The following is an 18,829-nucleotide window of genomic DNA, read 5'->3' on the forward strand; positions in this document are numbered from 1 at the left end:
TGAGAATGATGCACAATAAAACTTTAATATAAAAGTATAGTTTTAGAAATTTTACTCCTATTTATTGAAGCATTTTGCAGTTTACAGGTTTGAGAGATTTGTGTTTTTCAAACGAGTTTCATTCCGGCTGATTTATTCATTTTAGTTAATTTTGTCACAAATGGAAGATCCCCCCTCCCCACCGTTTCATCGCCGTCTCCAGCGAGCATTTCCTCTCAAACATCTCTCTCACACACACACACACACACACAGAAATAAGGCAATAATGCAGTGCCTTGTTATCTCAAAACAGGTTTAATTTAATATGTCTTTATTTTTTTAAAATAATTAAACATTTTTCATTTCTCCAACCCACTTTGACTGTCATTTATTTCAAGGCTCACCACAAAAAAAAAAATGAATCGGAGACCTCCACAATCCCATCATCCTTCCTCTCTCTCTCTCTCTCTCTCTCACACACACACACAGACACACACATTCTCTCTCCTGATATAAGCAAACTATTAAAAAAAAAGGCTGAAATTTGAAAATAAGGAGTAAAAATGGAGAGGGGGAGGGGGACTAAACAGCAAGTGGTGTTCAGTAATACATATTTAACACTCTGTGACCGTCCCAAAAGAAAAAAATATATATATATTTTTTATAAATGCGCTAAAGGTTCTAATAGATCAATTAACAACAGATCAATGAGCTGCATTCAGTTACAATACTTAACACTGTAAGAAACTCTCACACACACTCGTACACACAAACAAAACAAGCTTCTCAGGTTTGGCGCAGGGACGCGAGGTCCTCGGTGTCTTTGCAGCAATGGTGTGCGTGTGTGTGTTAGTTTACTGGTACCAGTGCCAGACTGGTGCAGAATTAAGAAAGGAAGTCCAACAAAACCAACCCAAGAGAGAACGAGTGGAAAATCCTGGCAGCACCGAGAGAAAAGGAAAGAAGTTTGTTAATGAGAGAGAGAGAGAGAGAGAGAGAGAGAGAGAGAGAGAGAGATTGCTGGTTAGCGTTTAGCCTTTCCACTTTTAGGATTCTGTTATTTATAGGTTCTGAGGAAATCTATCAGCAGTAAGATGAAAGGATGGAGAGAGAGAGAGAGAGAGACGGAGTGAGACAGTGCGTCTGGATGAGCAATGAGCAGGAACGGATCTTTCCTCCAATGACAGTGGTGAGGGTTCGGTTTTATAGCTGATTTCGTTTTCCCTCCACATGAGCAGTTCATCCCGAATCCTACCATCTGGTCAAGTCCATTTCTCGCTCCCAGTCGGACGAGCGAACTCTTTCTCCGGTTTTTTTTTTTTGAGTCCTTTTTTCATTTTCAGTGTAATATTCTCGAAGGGAAAAAATATAGCAGGAAAAAAAAATATTTACAGTGTTGCTGAAATAACGAAAGAGACGATGGAAATCTACAATAAAGTAAGTCGCACGATACAGAAAGGAGAAAAAAAAAGGAAATTAAAAAAAAAAAAAAAAGAGAAAAGGCCTGTGTGGGCATGGCCAGCGACATGGGAGTGTGTTCTGGGGGCGGTCCAAGAGGCAGGGCAGCGTTAAGTTGGAATAATGGCGTCACTCCGCAGACCTCTCTTCAGCTCCAAGTCCTCCAGCTTCTTCCACAACTCCTCTCGCTCCTTTTCTTTCTTCTTCTCTCTGTGAACGAGGGATGAGAACAAGAGGTGAGGTGAGGGAGTCTTTCACCCCAATCACACTTCAACAACAATTACACTATTCAAGTCCTGAATCTGAATCATCATCTGAGCACCGTTCCAAGACGATTCAGTGCCTACTGAGCTTTCAGAGCACCGAGGCGGGTGAATCCAGTTCAGGGACTCGACCCTGCGGATGACGACGCTGCTCTGTGTGTATTATAGACTCCGAGTGTGTGAGGGTTCGGATGCAGTGTCTGTCTGGGGAAATGGTGTGTAAATGATGATGCAGTGATGAAACTAGTAATATTATCTGAACCCTCGCGCTGCCTCACTTTCAGAACAATAAGGAAAGAAAATGTCGGTTGATGTGGGTGGAAATTGGAATGAACGACGAGTCCTATCTGGTCTTGCGTGTTTTACACATTTCACAGAGATTCATGCTCTGCTGCATCCTGTTAAATACAGTCAGGTGGGAAAACACCACGCCCATTACTTTACTGTTCTGGAAGACTGAGTGGGAATGGAAATTTATCATCCATAACTGGTAGAGAGAGAGAGAGAGAGAGAGACCCCGACCGACAGACACAGAGACCCTGACTGACAGACAGAGAGAGACCCCAACAGACAGACATAGACAGACAGAGAGACCCTGACAGACAGAAAGGGAGACCCCAACCGACAGACAGACAGACAGACAGACAGACAGAGAGCGCAAGAGAGACCAACCAACAGAGACCGACCCTGACAGACAGAGACGGAGAGACCCCAACTGACAGACACGGGGGGGGGGGACACCAACTGACAGACAGACACAGACTGACAGAGACCCCAACAGACAGAGAGAGAGACCAACTGACAGACAGAGACCCTGACCAACAGACAGACAGACCGACCGACCGACCGAGGGAGAGACACCGACCAACAGAGACAGACAGAGAGAGAGAGAGAGACCAAATGACAGAGAGACTGACCAACAGACACAGACAAAGAGACACTGGCCAACAGACACAGAGACCCTGACAGGCAGAGACACCGACCAACAGAGAGAGAGAGAGAGAGAGAGAGAGAGAGAGAGAGACACCGACCCTGACAGACAGAAAGGGAGAGACCCCAACCGACAGACAGACAGACAGAGAGCGCAAGAGAGACCAACCAACAGAGACCGACCCTGACAGACAGAGACGGAGAGACCCCAACCGACAGACACAGAGGGGGGAGAGAGAGAGAGAGAGAGAGACCCCAACAAACAGAGAGAGAGAGACCAACTGACAGAGACCCTGACCAACAGACAGGCAGACCGACCGAGGGAGAGACACCAACCAACAGAGACAGACAGAGAGACCAACCGACAGACAGACAGACAGACAGACAGACAGACAGACAGACACAGAGAGACCGACCAACAGACAGACAAAGAGAGACTCCATCAGACAGAGAGACACTGGCCAACAGACACAGAGACCCTGACAGGCAGAGACACCGACCAACAGAGAGAGAGAGACCGACACAAACAGACTAACAAACAGAGAGAGAAAGAGACCCCAAGAGACAGCGAGACACTGACCAACAGAGAGAGAGAGAGACCGACACAAACAGACTAACAAACAGAGAGAGAAAGAGACCCCAAGAGACAGCGAGACACTGACCAACAGAGAGAGAGACCGACACAAACAGACTAACAAACAGAGAGAGAAAGAGACCCCAAGAGACAGCGAGACACTGACCAACAGACACAGAGAACCTGACAGGCAGAGACACCGACCAACAGAGAGAGAGAGAGAGAGAGAGAGAGAGAGAGACCGACCGACACAAACAGACTAACAAACAGAGAGAGAAAGAGACCCCAAGAGACAGCGAGACACTGACCAACAGACACAGAGAGACTCTGATAGAGAGGGAGAGACACCAACTGACAGACACAGACACACCCCAACCTACAGACAGACAGAGACTGACAGAGAGACACACCCCGACAGACAGAGAGGGACCAACCAATAGACACAGACAAAGAGACCAACCGACAGACACAGAGAGATCCTGACAGACAGCGATACCAACCAACAGACACAGACAGAGAGACCGACAGACAGAGCAACCCAAAGAGAGACTGATTGTGTTGATAGGTGACACACACTGTGTGAGGAGTGTATTACCTCTGGCGATCTGACTTGTAGGTGGCAGTGAGTTCATCAAACAAAGTGCTGTTCATTTCCATGAAGGCTTTCAGGACGTTGTACACTAAAGCTACGATCGCCCTGAACACAGAACAACAAAAACAACTGACAACACAGAAAGGGAACCTCAGACCACACGGACTTTTCACACTTTCTCTGTGTGCGTGTTTTTTTTTTTTAAATCCACTCACGGGTTCCAGTGCTCTTTGGAGATCCTGTACAAGCTGGCAAACATGATGGGCAGGATGACGTTGGAGTTCTCCTCAATAAGACTCATAATGTACTCATTATTCCAGTAGTACAGTGCTCGCTCAGCCACCTGCACACACACGCGCGCACACACACGATTTATTTCTAGTCAATCATTTCAGAAAAGAAATATTCATAGTAAAGCAGGAATGCCTCAAATCCATCCAGAGATCACAGAGCGAGTTAAATCAGTGATGGGACACGTCCACAGGTGATCAGTACAGAGTGATGAGTGAACTGAGGTGAAAACTCACTGCTAGTGCCAAAGAAGAAAATTGCATCCCTCCCTCCCTCAGCATAAATAAATACAACCCCGATTCCAAAAAAGTTGGGACAAAGTACAAATTGTAAATAAAAACGGAATGCAATGATGTGAAAGTTTCAAAATTCCATATTTTATTCAGAATAGAACATAGATGACATATTAAATGTTTAAACTGAGAAAATGTATCATTTAAAGAGAAAAATTAGGTGACTTTAAATTTCATGACAACAACATCTCAAAAAAGTTGGGACAAGGCCATGTTTCCCACTGTGAGACATCCCCTTTTCTCTTTACAACAGTCTGTAAACGTCTGGGGACTGAGGAGACAAGTTGCTCAAGTTTAGGGATAGGAATGTTAACCCATTCTTGTCTAATGTAGGATTCTAGTTGCTCAACTGTCTTAGGTCTTGTTTGTCGTATCTTCCGTTTTATGATGCGCCAAATGTTTTCTATGGGTGAAAGATCTGGACTGTAGGCTGGCCAGTTCAGTACCCGGACCCTTCTTCTACGCAGCCATGATGCTGTAATTGATGCAGTATGTGGTTTGGCATTGTCATGTTGGAAAATGCAAGGTCTTCCCTGAAAGAGACGTCGTCTGGACGGAAGCATATGTTGCTCTAGAACCTGGATATACCTTTCAGCATTGATGGTGTCTTTCCAGATGTGTAAGCTGCCCATGCCACACGCACTAATGCAACCCCATACCATCAGAGATGCAGGCTTCTGAACTGAGAGCTGAAAACAACTCGGGTCGTCCTTCTCCTCTTTAGTCCGAATGACACGGCGTCCCTGATTTCCATAAAGAACTTCAAATTTTGATTCGTCCGACCACAGAACAGTTTTCCACTTTGCCACAGTCCATTTTAAATGAGCCTTGGCCCAGAGAAGACGTCTGCGCTTCTGGATCATGTTTAGATACGGCTTCTTCTTTGAACTGTAGAGTTTCAGCAGGCAACGGCGATGGCACGGTGAATTGTGTTCACAGATAATGTTCTCTGGAAATATTCCTGAGCCCATTTTGTGATTTCCAATACAGAAGCATGCCTGTATGTGATGCAGTGCCGTCTAAGGGCCCGAAGATCACGGGCACCCAGTATGGTTTTCCGACCTTGACCCTTACGCACAGAGATTCTTCCAGGTTCTCTGAATCTTTTGATGATATTATGCACTGTAGATGATGATATGTTCAAACTCTTTGCAGTTTTACACTGTCCTTTCTGATATTGCTCCACTATTTGTCGGCGCAGAATTAGGGGGATTGGTGATCCTCTTCCCATCTTTACTTCTGAGAGCCGCTGCCACTCCAAGATGCTCTTTTTATACCCAGTCATGTTAATGACCTATTGCCAATTGACCTAATGAGTTGCAATTTGGTCCTCCAGCTGTTCCTTTTTTGTACCTTTAACTTTTCCAGCCTCTTATTGCCCCTGTCCCAACTTTTTTGAGATGTGTTGCTGTCATGAAATTTCAAAATGTCTCACTTTCGACATTTGATATGTTGTCTATGTTCTATTGTGAATACAATATCAGTTTCTGAGATTTGTAAATTATTGCATTCCATTTTTATTTACAATTCGTACTTTGTCCCAACGTTTTTGGAATCGGGGTTGTAAACCACAGCGTCAGTGACGCAGTCGCTCACACCGCTGGACCATGAGAAACCAGACTCGTTTAAAATTCGCCAAGTCATTCTTCATGAAAACAATTTGATCTTCAAAACAAAACGTTCAGAATCAAAATCCATTGAAAACTCAGGGAGGAGTCGCGATTTTTGTGATTTGTGGACGGACAGACTGACTGATGACAGACATTGCGTGATGGCAAAAAAGCTCGCTGCCCTACAGCTGGCTAACTCACTCACTTATCTCCCTGAAATCTCTCTTCTGAACCGTATCATTTTTCAGGCCCTGAAATGTCTCCGTATCTAATGTCTGTGATTTCAGCACTGACCTGGAAGTGAGGGCTGGAGACGCATCTGGAGATCTGCTTGAACAGCGGCTCCTGGATCTTCACAAACTGCGTGGGCTCGATCACATCCAGAATCTCCTCCAGCTCTCCGAGGAACATCACCTACAAGCACAGACACGCGTTACGACACTCGTAGCTTCCTCTCCACACGTTCGCTTTATTCCGTTTCGAGCCTCTTCCTCTTGAATAAACGCACCTCTTTTTGACTGCACGTCTTTGGCCAGAACTTGAGAAGTCCTCTGATGACCTGCACGGAGGAAAAACAGAGATACATTAAGGAAAAAAAAACAAAACAATGAAACCAGAGAACAGAAACAGACGAGTGAAAAGGTCCAAACGGCACTCACTGGTTCTGTTAATGTGGGGTCTTTCTCGAGGAACTGTACAATACAATACGCCAACTGCAAAACAGAGCAGAAACACACAGCGCACACACTGACTGATCAGACACAACACACACACTTCACAAATGACTACTTTTTAACGCAAAGGGAAAAACAAACAAAAAAAAGCGCAGAAATAAAACTGAACTCTGAATTCGTGACATTACGGAGATAATTAACGCTTTAATTTGGATCCCGTTTTGCTCACTGTTGATATGGTGTGCGATGAGGACGTCAGTTTCAGGAATATAACGTCCAATAAGACAAAGGGAAGTGGATGAACTCCAGCCAGTGGAGGTTCTGGGAGGCGGGGCTTCGTGGTCATGGGTGTGGGAAAATTTATCCACCGTATATTAATCTGGCTTTCATATGAAACACATACCTGCGCGTGGAAGAGCGAGAGACTCCTGACTGTGTGCAGAGGAATCAACACTTTGACCAGGAACTGCTTGTGTTCAGCTTTCAGAGGTAAAGCAAAGCCGTTGATGATGCTGCAGAGACAGACAGATACAGTGAGTATTCGTGGCACAGAAACAGATGCTCATCATCCAACCAGGAGGATCTGATTTCATGGACGAGCTGGAAACCTACCTTCCCAAAATTTCCAACAACTCGGCGACTCCATTGAAGTGCTCAGTTTCATAAACAAAACTGCAGGAAAAAAGAAAAAACAAAACAAAAAAAAGAACATTTTTACTTTTACAACAAACGGTCAATTACAGTAACAACGACAGGCTATTTTTAAATCTAGTTGTGATCAAGGAGTGTGACGTATCAAAACAGTGTGACGTTCTGAACTCAAAACTGATTCCCCCTGAGGTTAAACAGAACAGAAGTTACAGCTGTTTGAAGTTTTCAAAAAAAAAAAAAAAAAATCCCCACCCGTCAGCCTTATTTGGCCACTTCCAGCGATATACAGTTGTGTTCAAAATAATAGCAGTGTGCTTAAAAACGTGAATAAAGCTCAAAATCCTTATAATAGTTTTTATTTCCGTGCATTGGGAACACTGCACATTATATTCTACATCAAAACATGAAGAAAAATGTATCAATATTTTAATTACTTTACAGAAAATGAAGAAAAATGAACATTGGGCTGTTCAAAAAAATAGCAGCGTCTGCATTTTTCATTACAAACTCCAAATATTTACTGTATAAACTGAAAAAATCTTAAGGATTTAGTATTCCTGTGAATCACTAAACTAATTTTTAGTTGTATAACCACGGTTTCTGAGAACTTCTGGCACCTGTGAACAGGTATTCCAGCCCAGGATGATTTGACAACATTCCACAATTCCTCCGCGTTTCTTGGTTTTGCCTCAGAAACAGCATTTTTGACGTCACCCCACAAGTTTTCTATCGGATTAAGGTCCGGGGATTGGGCTGGCCACTCCATAACTTTCATTTTGTTGGTCTTGAACCCTGATGCTGCTCGCTTACTGGTGTGTTTGGGGTCGTTGCCTTGTTGAAACACCCATTTCAAGGGCATTTCCTCTTCAGCATAAGGCAACATGACCTCCTCAAGTATTTTGATACAGTGAACCCTCGTTTATCGCGGGGGTTACGTTCCAAAAAGGACCCGCGATAGGCGAAATCCGTGAAATAGTCAACTTTATTTTTTTACAACTATTATACAATACAAATGTAAAGCATTTGTTTCAGAAATAAAAAAAAACGTTCTTGCAAATAACTATGACAGTTTTTAATACTTTTAAATACTGTAATAATACTGTAAAATAATATTTTTAATAATGAATACGAGGTTAGACACATTGCGACTCGCGCGCATTTCACAGTCCCTCTGACTGTGCCTCTTCGTCCTGACTCCGCTCCGCTGTAGCGTCATTTTCTGCTGAAGGCTGTGGTGCAGGTGTCTTTTTCCGAGAGAAGAACATAGTTATGGGTAGTTGTTGGTCTTGTTGCAGACAGTCACAACCCTTTTTGCATCCTTGTCAAAACTTATTGCTGCTGTCGTCCTTATTTTATTTTCCTCCTTCTTTATGGAACGAACCGAAGATTCATTTATTCCGTAATGGCGCCCCACAGCAGCATAGCTTCTACCTTCCTTCAGCATGTCCAAAAGTTTAACTTTTTCTGCGATAGTTAGCATCCTCCTCTGCCTTTTGGGCGCGTCTGGAGGTGCCTTTGTCGGTGCAGGACGTTTCGTCGACATTGTGGGTTTTGGCATGGAAAAAAAATTGCAAATGTAAATTTGGCAGGCTGTACAGAGACGAGGCACGGAAACGGTTGACACTGGTGTAAGTGAAAGACCAATATCAACTTTTTTCACTTCTAGACTACAGTCCCTTAGCCAATCAGGATTCTGAACACAATGCACTGTAAAAAAAAAAAAAAAAATCCGCGAAACAGCGAAAGATGAACCGCGTTATAGCGAGGGTTCACTGTATATGCAAACTGATCCATGATCCCTGGTATGCGATAAATGGGCCCAACATCATAGTAAGAGAAACATTCCCATATCATGATGCTTGCACCACCATGCTTCACTGTCTTCAGAGTATACTGTGGCTTGAATTCAGTGTTTGGGGGTCGTCTGAAAAACTCTCTGCAGCCCTTGGACCCAAAAAGAACAATTTTACTTTCATCAGTCCACAAAATGTTTTTCCATTTCTCTTTAGGCCAGTCGATGTGTTCTTTGGCAAATTGTATCCTCTTCAGCACGTCTTTTTTTTTTTTAAACAGTGGAACTTTGCGGGGGCTTCTTGCCGATAGATTAGCTTCACACAGGCGTCTTCTAATTGTCACAGTACTCACAGGTAACTTCAGACCGTCTTTGATCACCCTGGAGCTGATCATTGGCTAAGTCTTTGCCATTCTGGCTATTCTTCGATCCATTCGAATGGTAGTCTTCTGTTTTCTTCCACGTCTCTCTGGCTTTGCGGTCCATTTTAAAGCACTGGAGATCATTTTAGCCGAGCAGCCCATCATTTTCTGCACTTCTTTACAGTATACGTTTTACCTCTCCAATCAACGTTTTAATCAAAGCACGCTGTTCTTCTGAACGATGTCTGGAACGACCCATGTTTCTCAGGTTTTCAGAGAGAAATGGATGTACAACATGTGCTGGCTTCATCTTTAAATTAGGGCCACCTGACTGACATCTGTTTTTTCACAGAATGAATGATCTCACTAATTAAACTCCACACTGCTATTATTTTGAACACGTCCCTTTCAGTTAATTATTCGATTACGCAGACTCAGGAGCATGCATATCATGAATGTTGGGTCTGTTGGTTTTCTATGACTCTACTACACCTACTGGTAAATTATTTGCCATGTAGTAATATAATTTCCACCAAAAACAGTGACTGATCTGGTTAGTCGTGTTGGACTGCTATTATTTTGAACACAAGTGAACATCCATCTTGAGAAAGTAAAGTAAAGCACCTTGAGAAAGTAAAGTAAAGCACCTTCAGGAGTGATTCTTGTGCCCAAAACATCTACCAATCAATTGCAGAGTTTAAAAATAACCGTTTGCTCCAGTATTTTTTCTTTATTTTGAAATTTAATTGCATTTTTTTGCGTAATGAACTGGTGTAAACTACTCAAATCAACATCAATGACTGAGCAACGCCATGACCAGAACTGTTGATTGTAGGTACTTTGCTGGCCGTCGTACCGAATCATTCAAACCCAACTAAAGCTCATTAAGGACAACAAGCAGCTACACAGATTCCTTTTAAAAGTATTAAATCTGTCCTCTCTGACCGTATTGTTGGGTTTCAGTCACGTGACTTTGCTTAGTGGTTTTACCGGAAGTGAAATAGCTGGTGGTTGAAACGGCTGCCGTAGTGCAAACAACTAGCGATAAGTTATCAGAGTACGTTCGTAATCTAGAAGCCACTAAGCGCTTTAGATATATTCAGAAGATTACTATGTGCGATGGAATCGACCCCTACAGTCTGGGAAAGAAGGATTTGTCGTACGATCTCGAAAACTACCCTTCAGTCGAGTTCCCCGACATCTCGAACTATCTGGTGTTGCAGACGTCCTTCTACACCGCAAAACAGATGAAAGCGTGGAGGAGGCTTACAACTTTTTTTGTACGTGGCTGGGTAAAGGGCCTCGGGATCAAGTCGCTGCTGAATGAATCCTGTATTGTTTTTGCCCGTGTAAGTGTGTGTATATAAGCTTTTCGTTCGCATCTTTACAACGAAGCGCTACAAGTTGAAGTGTAAACAAACAGTTCACTTGATTCTCACTTGTGTTGGCTCTTATCTCTCAGAAACCCCTTTAAAGACCTGGATCTTAGTTAAACAAGACGGAGAAGTGATCACGGCGCATTGTAACTGTACGGCTGGGGAAGAATTTTGTCGTCACCTTTGTGCATATGGACTTTGTGAGGCATGAGGAGTAAACAAAGAAACAGCTGGGGACTTTAGCGCTTCATGACCAAAAAAAAAGTCCCGTAAAATAACGACACGTAGCAAGAAAAGTACTTGGAAAACACTAAAGCTGAGAGGGAAATACAAACCTTTCACCAAGTGATCACTGCAAACTCGAGCGTGCTTCGACTCCGCTCCCTTCGATTTCAGCGAGAGTTTCAAAAGCCACCTTTCTCGACGTCTTTTTGTGAAATCCTGGGTTCGTTCATCCTTTTTTATTAGCTCACGGGGAACCCTGAAGAAACTTTTATCAGCTTCACGGTTTAATCGATTCGAACAACCTAAAACAACGCAAGTGTAAGGCATTTTTCATGCGAGTGAACAATATACTTTCTCCGTACTTTGTCGGCTGAGCTTTGGTAGACCACCAGCTAAAGTTCTGAATAATTCATGAGGTGGATATGACGTCACGTGAAACTCTTCTGTACAACTCGCCTAATTGGCATATATTCTTGCATGTGATGGCACAACAAGGCAAAAGGTGGCAGCACAGTTCCACACGTTACTTTTCAGAATGTGGCGCTCAAAAGTGCCATGTATTACGTTTCTCATCAAATGTGACTTCTTCAAAAGAAAATGATTAACGTCCCTCAACCACTTCTTTTTTTTTTTCCCCTCTAGCCCCCAGAATCCAATATTTTTCTTGTTTTCCATAGAAGGATGCACATCTATTGACCGTGACTAGAACTTCTGCTGTCTCTGGCCGGCTTCCAGTTTGACCAAAATTACCGTGAAAAGGCCCACCAGGGGTCATGATTGCTCCTGACCTTTGGTATAGATTTCGGCTAGCGTCGACCAATAGAAAGCGAGCTACAGTCTAACATCACAGGAGTGACACGTCATCGGCTTTCGACCAAAATCCAACATGGCCGCACCCAGCAGTTTCGCCATCAACATTCAGAAAAAAAACAAAAACAAAAGATCGCCGTGTCAAAAGTAATCAGCATCGTGCAAATCTGGGTGCATATTCTGAAAATTCAGGTTTTTCTCCTATAAAATACCCAACTCTTGTGAAGCTGAACGTACTTTGTTGGTACACAATTTGCAATTTACTATGTAAATGGATAGGCGCTTCCCGCACGGCAAGCGCTGCTGGCATTGCTAATTACAGATTATATCCACGTCAAGTCTTTTTCAGGAACAGGTTACATTGATGACTGCAGTTACAATCTGAGCACAAATGTAATCAAATCAGAAAAAACGTGTTTGGTGTCTGATTTTTTTTTTTTCTGGACACTGATCCTGAAGCTTGGAGCCAGAAAAGTGGACAAAAGAGCAGACGCTCTGTGGTTCATGCAGCTGAAGCTAGAAAACACACAATTTTATGGCTCATCAATGAAAGAAACGGTGATGTGTGTCGGCTCAGAAGTCACAGACAAACACACGACCCGACTCCCCCGCTAAAAACTGGCGAGCATCAATGAGTCACTTACCGTAGAAAAATATTATTTATCTGTTTTCGTATAAAAGCCCTCAGCCCCAGGAATTTGCCGTAGATTCTGTGTAAGACTGTCTTCAGGTAGTCTCTCTCCCGCGGGTCCTCGCTGTCGAACAGTTCCAGCAGCTTGGCAGACACGGGAGACAAAAACATTAACGAGAGACAACAGAGCGCAGGACCCATCAGGTTTCAGAGGATTTGCTGTTTGGGACTCACCTGTAAGACAAATTTCTGGTCGATATACTTTTTGGCAATGCTGGGCTGGAACTCCTGACTCTCCAGAAAGCGAATGAAGAACTCGTACACCAGCTGAGACACACAAAGAAAGAAAAGAGAACGACAGGATGCGGTCAGAGGTGGACGGACTTCGACTACGTGGTGAAGTGTGGCGGATAGATGAAGGTCAAAAGATCACCCCATCGCGCTTCTCAACCAAAAAGTGTGTCATGGAACAGGAAGGACGTTTCTCCTGATGTGCTCAGGTGGTGTGTCGGGGAAAGAAAGAAGATAAAACCAGGCATCTGATTTGACGTTCACATAAAGTGAAAGCGTAGGAGGAAGCGAATTTGTTTGAACTGAACAAAACGCACAGCTGAGGGTGCCAATATGTTGTTTCCTTTTTTTCCTGCAAATACAGAGATGTTTGAAATGCAAACCTTTAAAAAAACCTTCAGGGGTTCAGATACTATCGCCAAACCCAGAACATCATTTGAAAAGAAAAATAAACTTTGACAAGTACTGACAGAGACGGGACTCCGGTCAGCAGGGCTTTCCACAAAGGCTCATACTAGCCAGCCATGACAAATAAGTAGCCAGCCGGGGGGAGGAGTAAACACAAAAACTCCTGTGCACGCAGTTCCCAGGATTAAATGCATTTTCCACAGACCATTTATTTATTCACTTTACTCAAATACAAAGTAAAATGGCAGTAAATCTTCTTTCTTTTCTTGCGTATTGCATCATGGGGCGTTCCTGGCTTGTAAATCTCTTATTTTCGGTGCATGACACATTCACGCAGCTGAGCATGCTATGAATTAACAACGACAACGGTCTGCAGTGGGGCTACACAATTACACACTCAGCGAACATTTCTCCATTTGTGTATGAAAATACACTCCAACCACTCAGTTTGGTTTCATTTACAACCAACGGTGTCTTTTGATGCCAGCACGTAATTGAACGAGAGAAGACTGGTTTACCGGAGACAAAATAAGCGTCATCTCTGCTTCTGTTCCCTCCGACGGCCCCGACACACTACTGCCTCCGCCGAGTGCGCGCACACACCACATGTCGGGGCCGCAGATGAGTTACTCTCCCTTCATCAACCAAGTCGGCGGGGAATTTGTGGTTATTATCGGAATAAACAGCGCGAATCACAACTTAAATGAGCGCGGTTCAGTTTGACATTATTGTCAGTCCGTTAGATAAACATTTAATTTTATTAAAATCGAAAATTAATGTTTAGAGCCTGTGGGCTACAAAAATAATAGTCATTAAAGTAGCCGGCTGGACTTAATTGTGTAGTCGGCTGTATGGCCGGCAGCCGGCGCTTGTGGAAAGCCCTGGGTCAGTGATCATATTCGACCAGTGTGCTGTTTTTAGCTCCGCCCACACACCTCCACTCATCTCAAAAACGCTACCTAGGTAAAGTACTGAGGTGACTGAGGGCAGCTCCGACAGAAAACGTGATGACGTGGAGGACAATGAAGGGCAATTCCATGTAAATGTCAACCTCACCGTGCAAAAATAAAGCAACATGTAATACATCAAAACCACTCAGAGATATCACCTCGGCCTGTATTTTACAGATGTGAATAAGTTGAACCAATCTGTAACCAACCTAATATGTCACTGTCAGTCTTTCTTTCTTATAATGTAAAACCCAAGCTAAAATCAACGTTGATCATGTACAATTCTATATTATTGCCACAAGCCACAGAAATGTATGCTAAAATCCACAAAACAGCAAAACAATAGCCATCCTAAATATTATTTAAGAACTTTGATAGTTTTAGCTGATATTTAGAGAGTTTTTCAAAGGGTTATGGTGGTTAAATTGCTGATTTTCTAAACATATGCCATGTCTATTTCAGACGCGTCACATCCATAACGGAATTTCGTCACATCCATAACGCTGACTTTTCCTTCCGAAACTCTGCATGAAATGCCAAATATTTTAAACAAAGATTTTTTAATATTCACCTTGGACCCCTCTATCAAACGGATATCTCCATTTTGACATTAGGTTTACAATTTCACAGAGTTTTATAAAAATGTACAGTCACCCAAGAAAAGTGATACTTTTTCTGTCACGTCCATAACGCATCTTTTATTGGCATTTTCTGGCATGCCCTAGATGTACTATGGGAATTGTTCTTGTTCTATCACTTCTCCAGTATGGTACAGCCTTAAAATATGCAACACCTGTTTAAATACTGGGAGACAATAAAACATGCACTGGGTCATTTGTTGCCATTTTGAGTTCAAGTGTCACGTCCATAACGCTGGAATTGCTCTGAAGTCATTTGGTGGAAACATGAGATTCAGCTGCACACAGTGTGAGAAACTACTGCCACCAGGGGGCGCGTGTGGGGTAATGTGGGGTTTTAGAAGCACTGGGGCAAACGCTGGGAACCTCACAATTCATCACAACATCCATTCTTTTGTACACACTTTGAAAATTTATGAAAATCAGGTACAGAGAGCGAGCGCGAGAAAAAGCGAGAAGGGAAAAAAAAAAAAACACACTCCAGGAGCCTGACTGAGAGAAATCACAGGGACTGACCCAATTCAAAGACATGCATTTCTATTAATGACTTCCCATATAGTGTCAACTCAGTACAGATATAAAACACACACACACACACACACACACACCTGTAAATGTGGCCAGGAAGCCTCTAAAGTGGGTTCGTCCTCCTCTGGGTCGAACTCGTTACTGTCGCTGGGTGGAAGAGTGCGGAATATGTTGTAGGACACCTGAAAGAAGAAAATGTTGAAAAATATTTCACTTCAAAATACTTGTGTTGAAGAATTTTTCATAATTTAAAAAAAAAAAAGTTTGTCTAAATGGGAAGCAGATTCTATTTTGAAGAAATAAAACACTTTTCCCCCTCAGTGGGCCTTGGAAAAACTCTAGAAAAATTGTTAAAAAAAAATTAAGTGATTTGCATTTAACAAAATAACAAATGGTTCTCTTTTGAAGGAAAAAAAAAACATTTTTTAAATGTGTACTTTAACTTTGTATCCCCTGGGAATGAAAAAAAAAATATTTTAAGGTAATATTTTAGTTGTATTTTGCAGTATGAAAATAATCTCTCATTTTAAGGAACTTGCTGAATAAATTATCCTTTGGGAACCTCTGGGATATTTTTAATTAAAATAATATTTTTAGTTCCATTCTGACGAAAAATACAACGTCTGCATTTTGAGGAAGTGACAGAATTCCTTGAGAGACAAAACAGGCAAACGAGGCATGGAATATTTCACTCAATTAAAATTCGATTCATGATATTTGGTTCACAATTTTTCCCCATAGCATTAAAAAAAAAAAAATTTGACCAAAAAAATCTGCAACATTTATTTTCTGATTATCAACTTAAATATTACTTTTTTTTAATTTAAATATAAACAAATAACCTTTTGGTTCATTTTCTTAAGAACCACCAATAATTATTCCCCCAGATTTGTAAAGGTTGGAGTAAAATCTAAATGGCCTATTCATGAAAACACTCCTTTTACTGAAAGGGAAAAGTTCATCGATTTTCATCTTCATAAATTTTGGAACATTTGTTCTGCCTCCATTTGCTTCTCGTTTCTTTATCTTTCAGCAGTCTGTAACAAGAGACAGAGGTCGGATTTCTTGTTAAATCTATTTTTAGTCAGTCACACAACAGCTCTTTCCCATTTTGCATCCCTTTTTGTGTGTTTCTGCGGCATTAGAGCGGTGTTACTTCCGCCTCCGGTGAAGTCACGTGGATGCCCACGATTGTATGCTGTTGTATGTCAAAACAACTCAATTACAGCTGGGAAAAACAAAGCGCAGGGCTTGAAATTCATATATTTTTTCACCAGCCAGCCGGACTAGTTACCTTCCAAAGTAACTAGCCAAACAGAAAATCCGTCAAAAATAACACAAGAGAGTAGCTACTATTGTTCATAACTAATGTGCATTTATTTCAAGACCCAAGTATTTTGATACGTTTTTTTTTTTTTTGCACACTTTACAAACTGGCATTTGCTGTTCCACGTCCTCCTCGCGATATCCAAAAAAAAAATGCCAGATGACTGACCCCTTACTAGTTCTTTTAGGAACCAATTCGTCCGCTTCCATTTTTAATTTGTCGCTGAAATTGACAGAGCTTACACGGTAGCCTGTGCAACACCAGCGATTGCACGAACTGAGTCAGCGCTGTAAACCGGAACTAGAAAATCTTCCCGCAAGCAGTGTTGCCAGATACTGCTGACGTTTTCCAGCCCAAAATATGTTCAAAACCCGCCAAAATGCACTTAAAACCGCCCAATCTGGCAACACTGCCCGCAAGTTCCTTTCAGCACCTAGATGTCGCCCGGGATTGGTTGGCGAGTGTGTGACATTGTTTTTTTTTTTTACCCTTAGGCAGCCTCTCACGTTACTGCCTGAGGGACAGGGAGAAAAACGCCGGAAAAGGTTTTAAACAAACGCAACAAACACGAAACAAACGCAAGTTGGCAGATGACCATAAAATACTCGATAGTTACGATATAATTTTATGTATCTCACACACAATTTTCGGAGATATATCGAGTATATTCGATATACCGCACAGCCCTAGTCTGAATCTTCGCTTCATATATATTTTTGATTTTCAACTAGCCAGCCAGGCTGCCTAGTGACAGGAATTACCCGCCAAACGACAAATTAAGTCGCCTCGGGCGACCGGACCACCGCGAATTTCGAGCCCTGAAGCGGTTACACAGCCTGATGAATCACGATTCATTTTTTATTTCATCGATTCAAACGGTCATAAAATTTATCTTGAGATCAATCATCATTCAGACAATCCGTTTCTGGGGTTGCCAAGATTGGTGATGTGCAGCATTGTAAAAATTTTTCCCTTCATGAATAAACTGGCAATTTCTCTCATATTTTGAATGTAAAATTAAGCTGATGAACAATAAAGATGCATTTTTTCTCTATCAGGGGTGCCAATAATTGTTGAAGCTCACCATTTTGACGACCTCGGGGTAGGCCTGCTCGGTGAGGTAGCCTCGGCTCACCGTCACGTAGTCCACCAGCTCGTTGAGCGTCGAGCGCTTGTACTCTTTCATCTTCAGGTCGGAGAGCGTGTCCATGAAGTCGAACACGGTGCAGCACTGCTGCAGCTTCTTCAGGAACAAATCCGGCTGCTCCTGAGCAGGGACGTCTGATCTCACACACACACACGCGAAAAACAAGAGGTTCACATTCCTAACATGTCCATCATCAGGTGCAATTCAGGTCATTTCACGGAAGGAATAAAACACTGTCCTGCTGTTAGAGGAAAAAAATATCAAGAACAGGGTTGTGTGAAGAAACAGAGAAACTCTGACAAACCCAAAGCTGATTATTTTCCAATAACGGCATACCCTGAAGTGTTTTATTCCCCTTATACCACAACCTACGGTTCCAATTTCTAATTAATTAAAGAACAAGACACTGGAAGTTGAATATAAATGTTTATAGTTGCAAAAAGCCCAACAGCGTCTGTACTTCCTCCGCAAACTGAGGACAGCAAGAGCCCCGGCCCCCATCATGCACACGTTCTACAGAGGCACCATCAAGAACATCCTGACCAGCTGCATCACCGTGTGGTACGGCGCCTGCACCGTGTCCTGCTGCAAGACCCTGCAGCGCATCGTGAGAGCAGCTGAGAGGATCATTGGTGTCTCTCTCCCTTCTCTAATGGATATCTATAACTCCCGCCTCACCCGCAAAGCCATCAGGATTGCAGGTGACCCCACCCACCCATCTCACAGCCTCTTCAGCCTGCTGCCGTCGGGGAGGAGACTGCGGAGTCTCCGGGCCAAAACCAGCAGGCTCAAGGACAGTTTCTTTCACCAGGCGGTCAGGAGGCTCAACTCCCTCCCTGTTCTGCCCCTCCCCCCCCCCCGCCACAGATTCTGCCCGTACACCCCCCTGCTCCCCCTTCAGCATCTGACATGTCATCCTCACAGTTTCCCCCCCAACACATACTCTCAACGTTCATTAACACACTGAACTCAGGGACCGCACATTTCACTTTACCTCGCTCATTTGGACTATTCCGCACTACCTCACCT

At 43.0% G+C, this 18,829-nt stretch overlaps 1 protein-coding gene across 2 annotated transcripts in view; it reads right to left on the reverse strand.

The window, feature by feature from the left end:
- Positions 1-275: 275 nt before the first annotated feature.
- The window catches only part of ppp2r5eb (protein phosphatase 2, regulatory subunit B', epsilon isoform b), a 60,040-nt gene continuing 41,486 nt past the window's right edge, over positions 276-18,829 (reverse strand). For both annotated transcript variants that reach the window (XM_060925243.1, XM_060925244.1), the window contains exons 3-14: positions 17,738-17,934; positions 15,407-15,508; positions 12,746-12,838; positions 12,525-12,655; positions 7,277-7,336; positions 7,068-7,176; positions 6,650-6,703; positions 6,499-6,549; positions 6,285-6,404; positions 4,012-4,139; positions 3,800-3,901; positions 276-1,647 (exon numbers count right to left, since the gene is read on the reverse strand). In XM_060925243.1, coding sequence (XP_060781226.1) covers positions 1,548-1,647; positions 3,800-3,901; positions 4,012-4,139; positions 6,285-6,404; positions 6,499-6,549; positions 6,650-6,703; positions 7,068-7,176; positions 7,277-7,336; positions 12,525-12,655; positions 12,746-12,838; positions 15,407-15,508; positions 17,738-17,934 — 1,247 coding nt within the window. In that variant the 3' untranslated portion in view covers positions 276-1,547. The remainder of the gene's footprint in view (positions 1,648-3,799; positions 3,902-4,011; positions 4,140-6,284; positions 6,405-6,498; positions 6,550-6,649; positions 6,704-7,067; positions 7,177-7,276; positions 7,337-12,524; positions 12,656-12,745; positions 12,839-15,406; positions 15,509-17,737; positions 17,935-18,829) is intronic.

Source organism: Neoarius graeffei, chromosome 7 (assembly GCF_027579695.1).
Source record: "Neoarius graeffei isolate fNeoGra1 chromosome 7, fNeoGra1.pri, whole genome shotgun sequence".
In the NCBI taxonomy this organism is placed as follows: domain Eukaryota; kingdom Metazoa; phylum Chordata; class Actinopteri; order Siluriformes; family Ariidae; genus Neoarius; species Neoarius graeffei.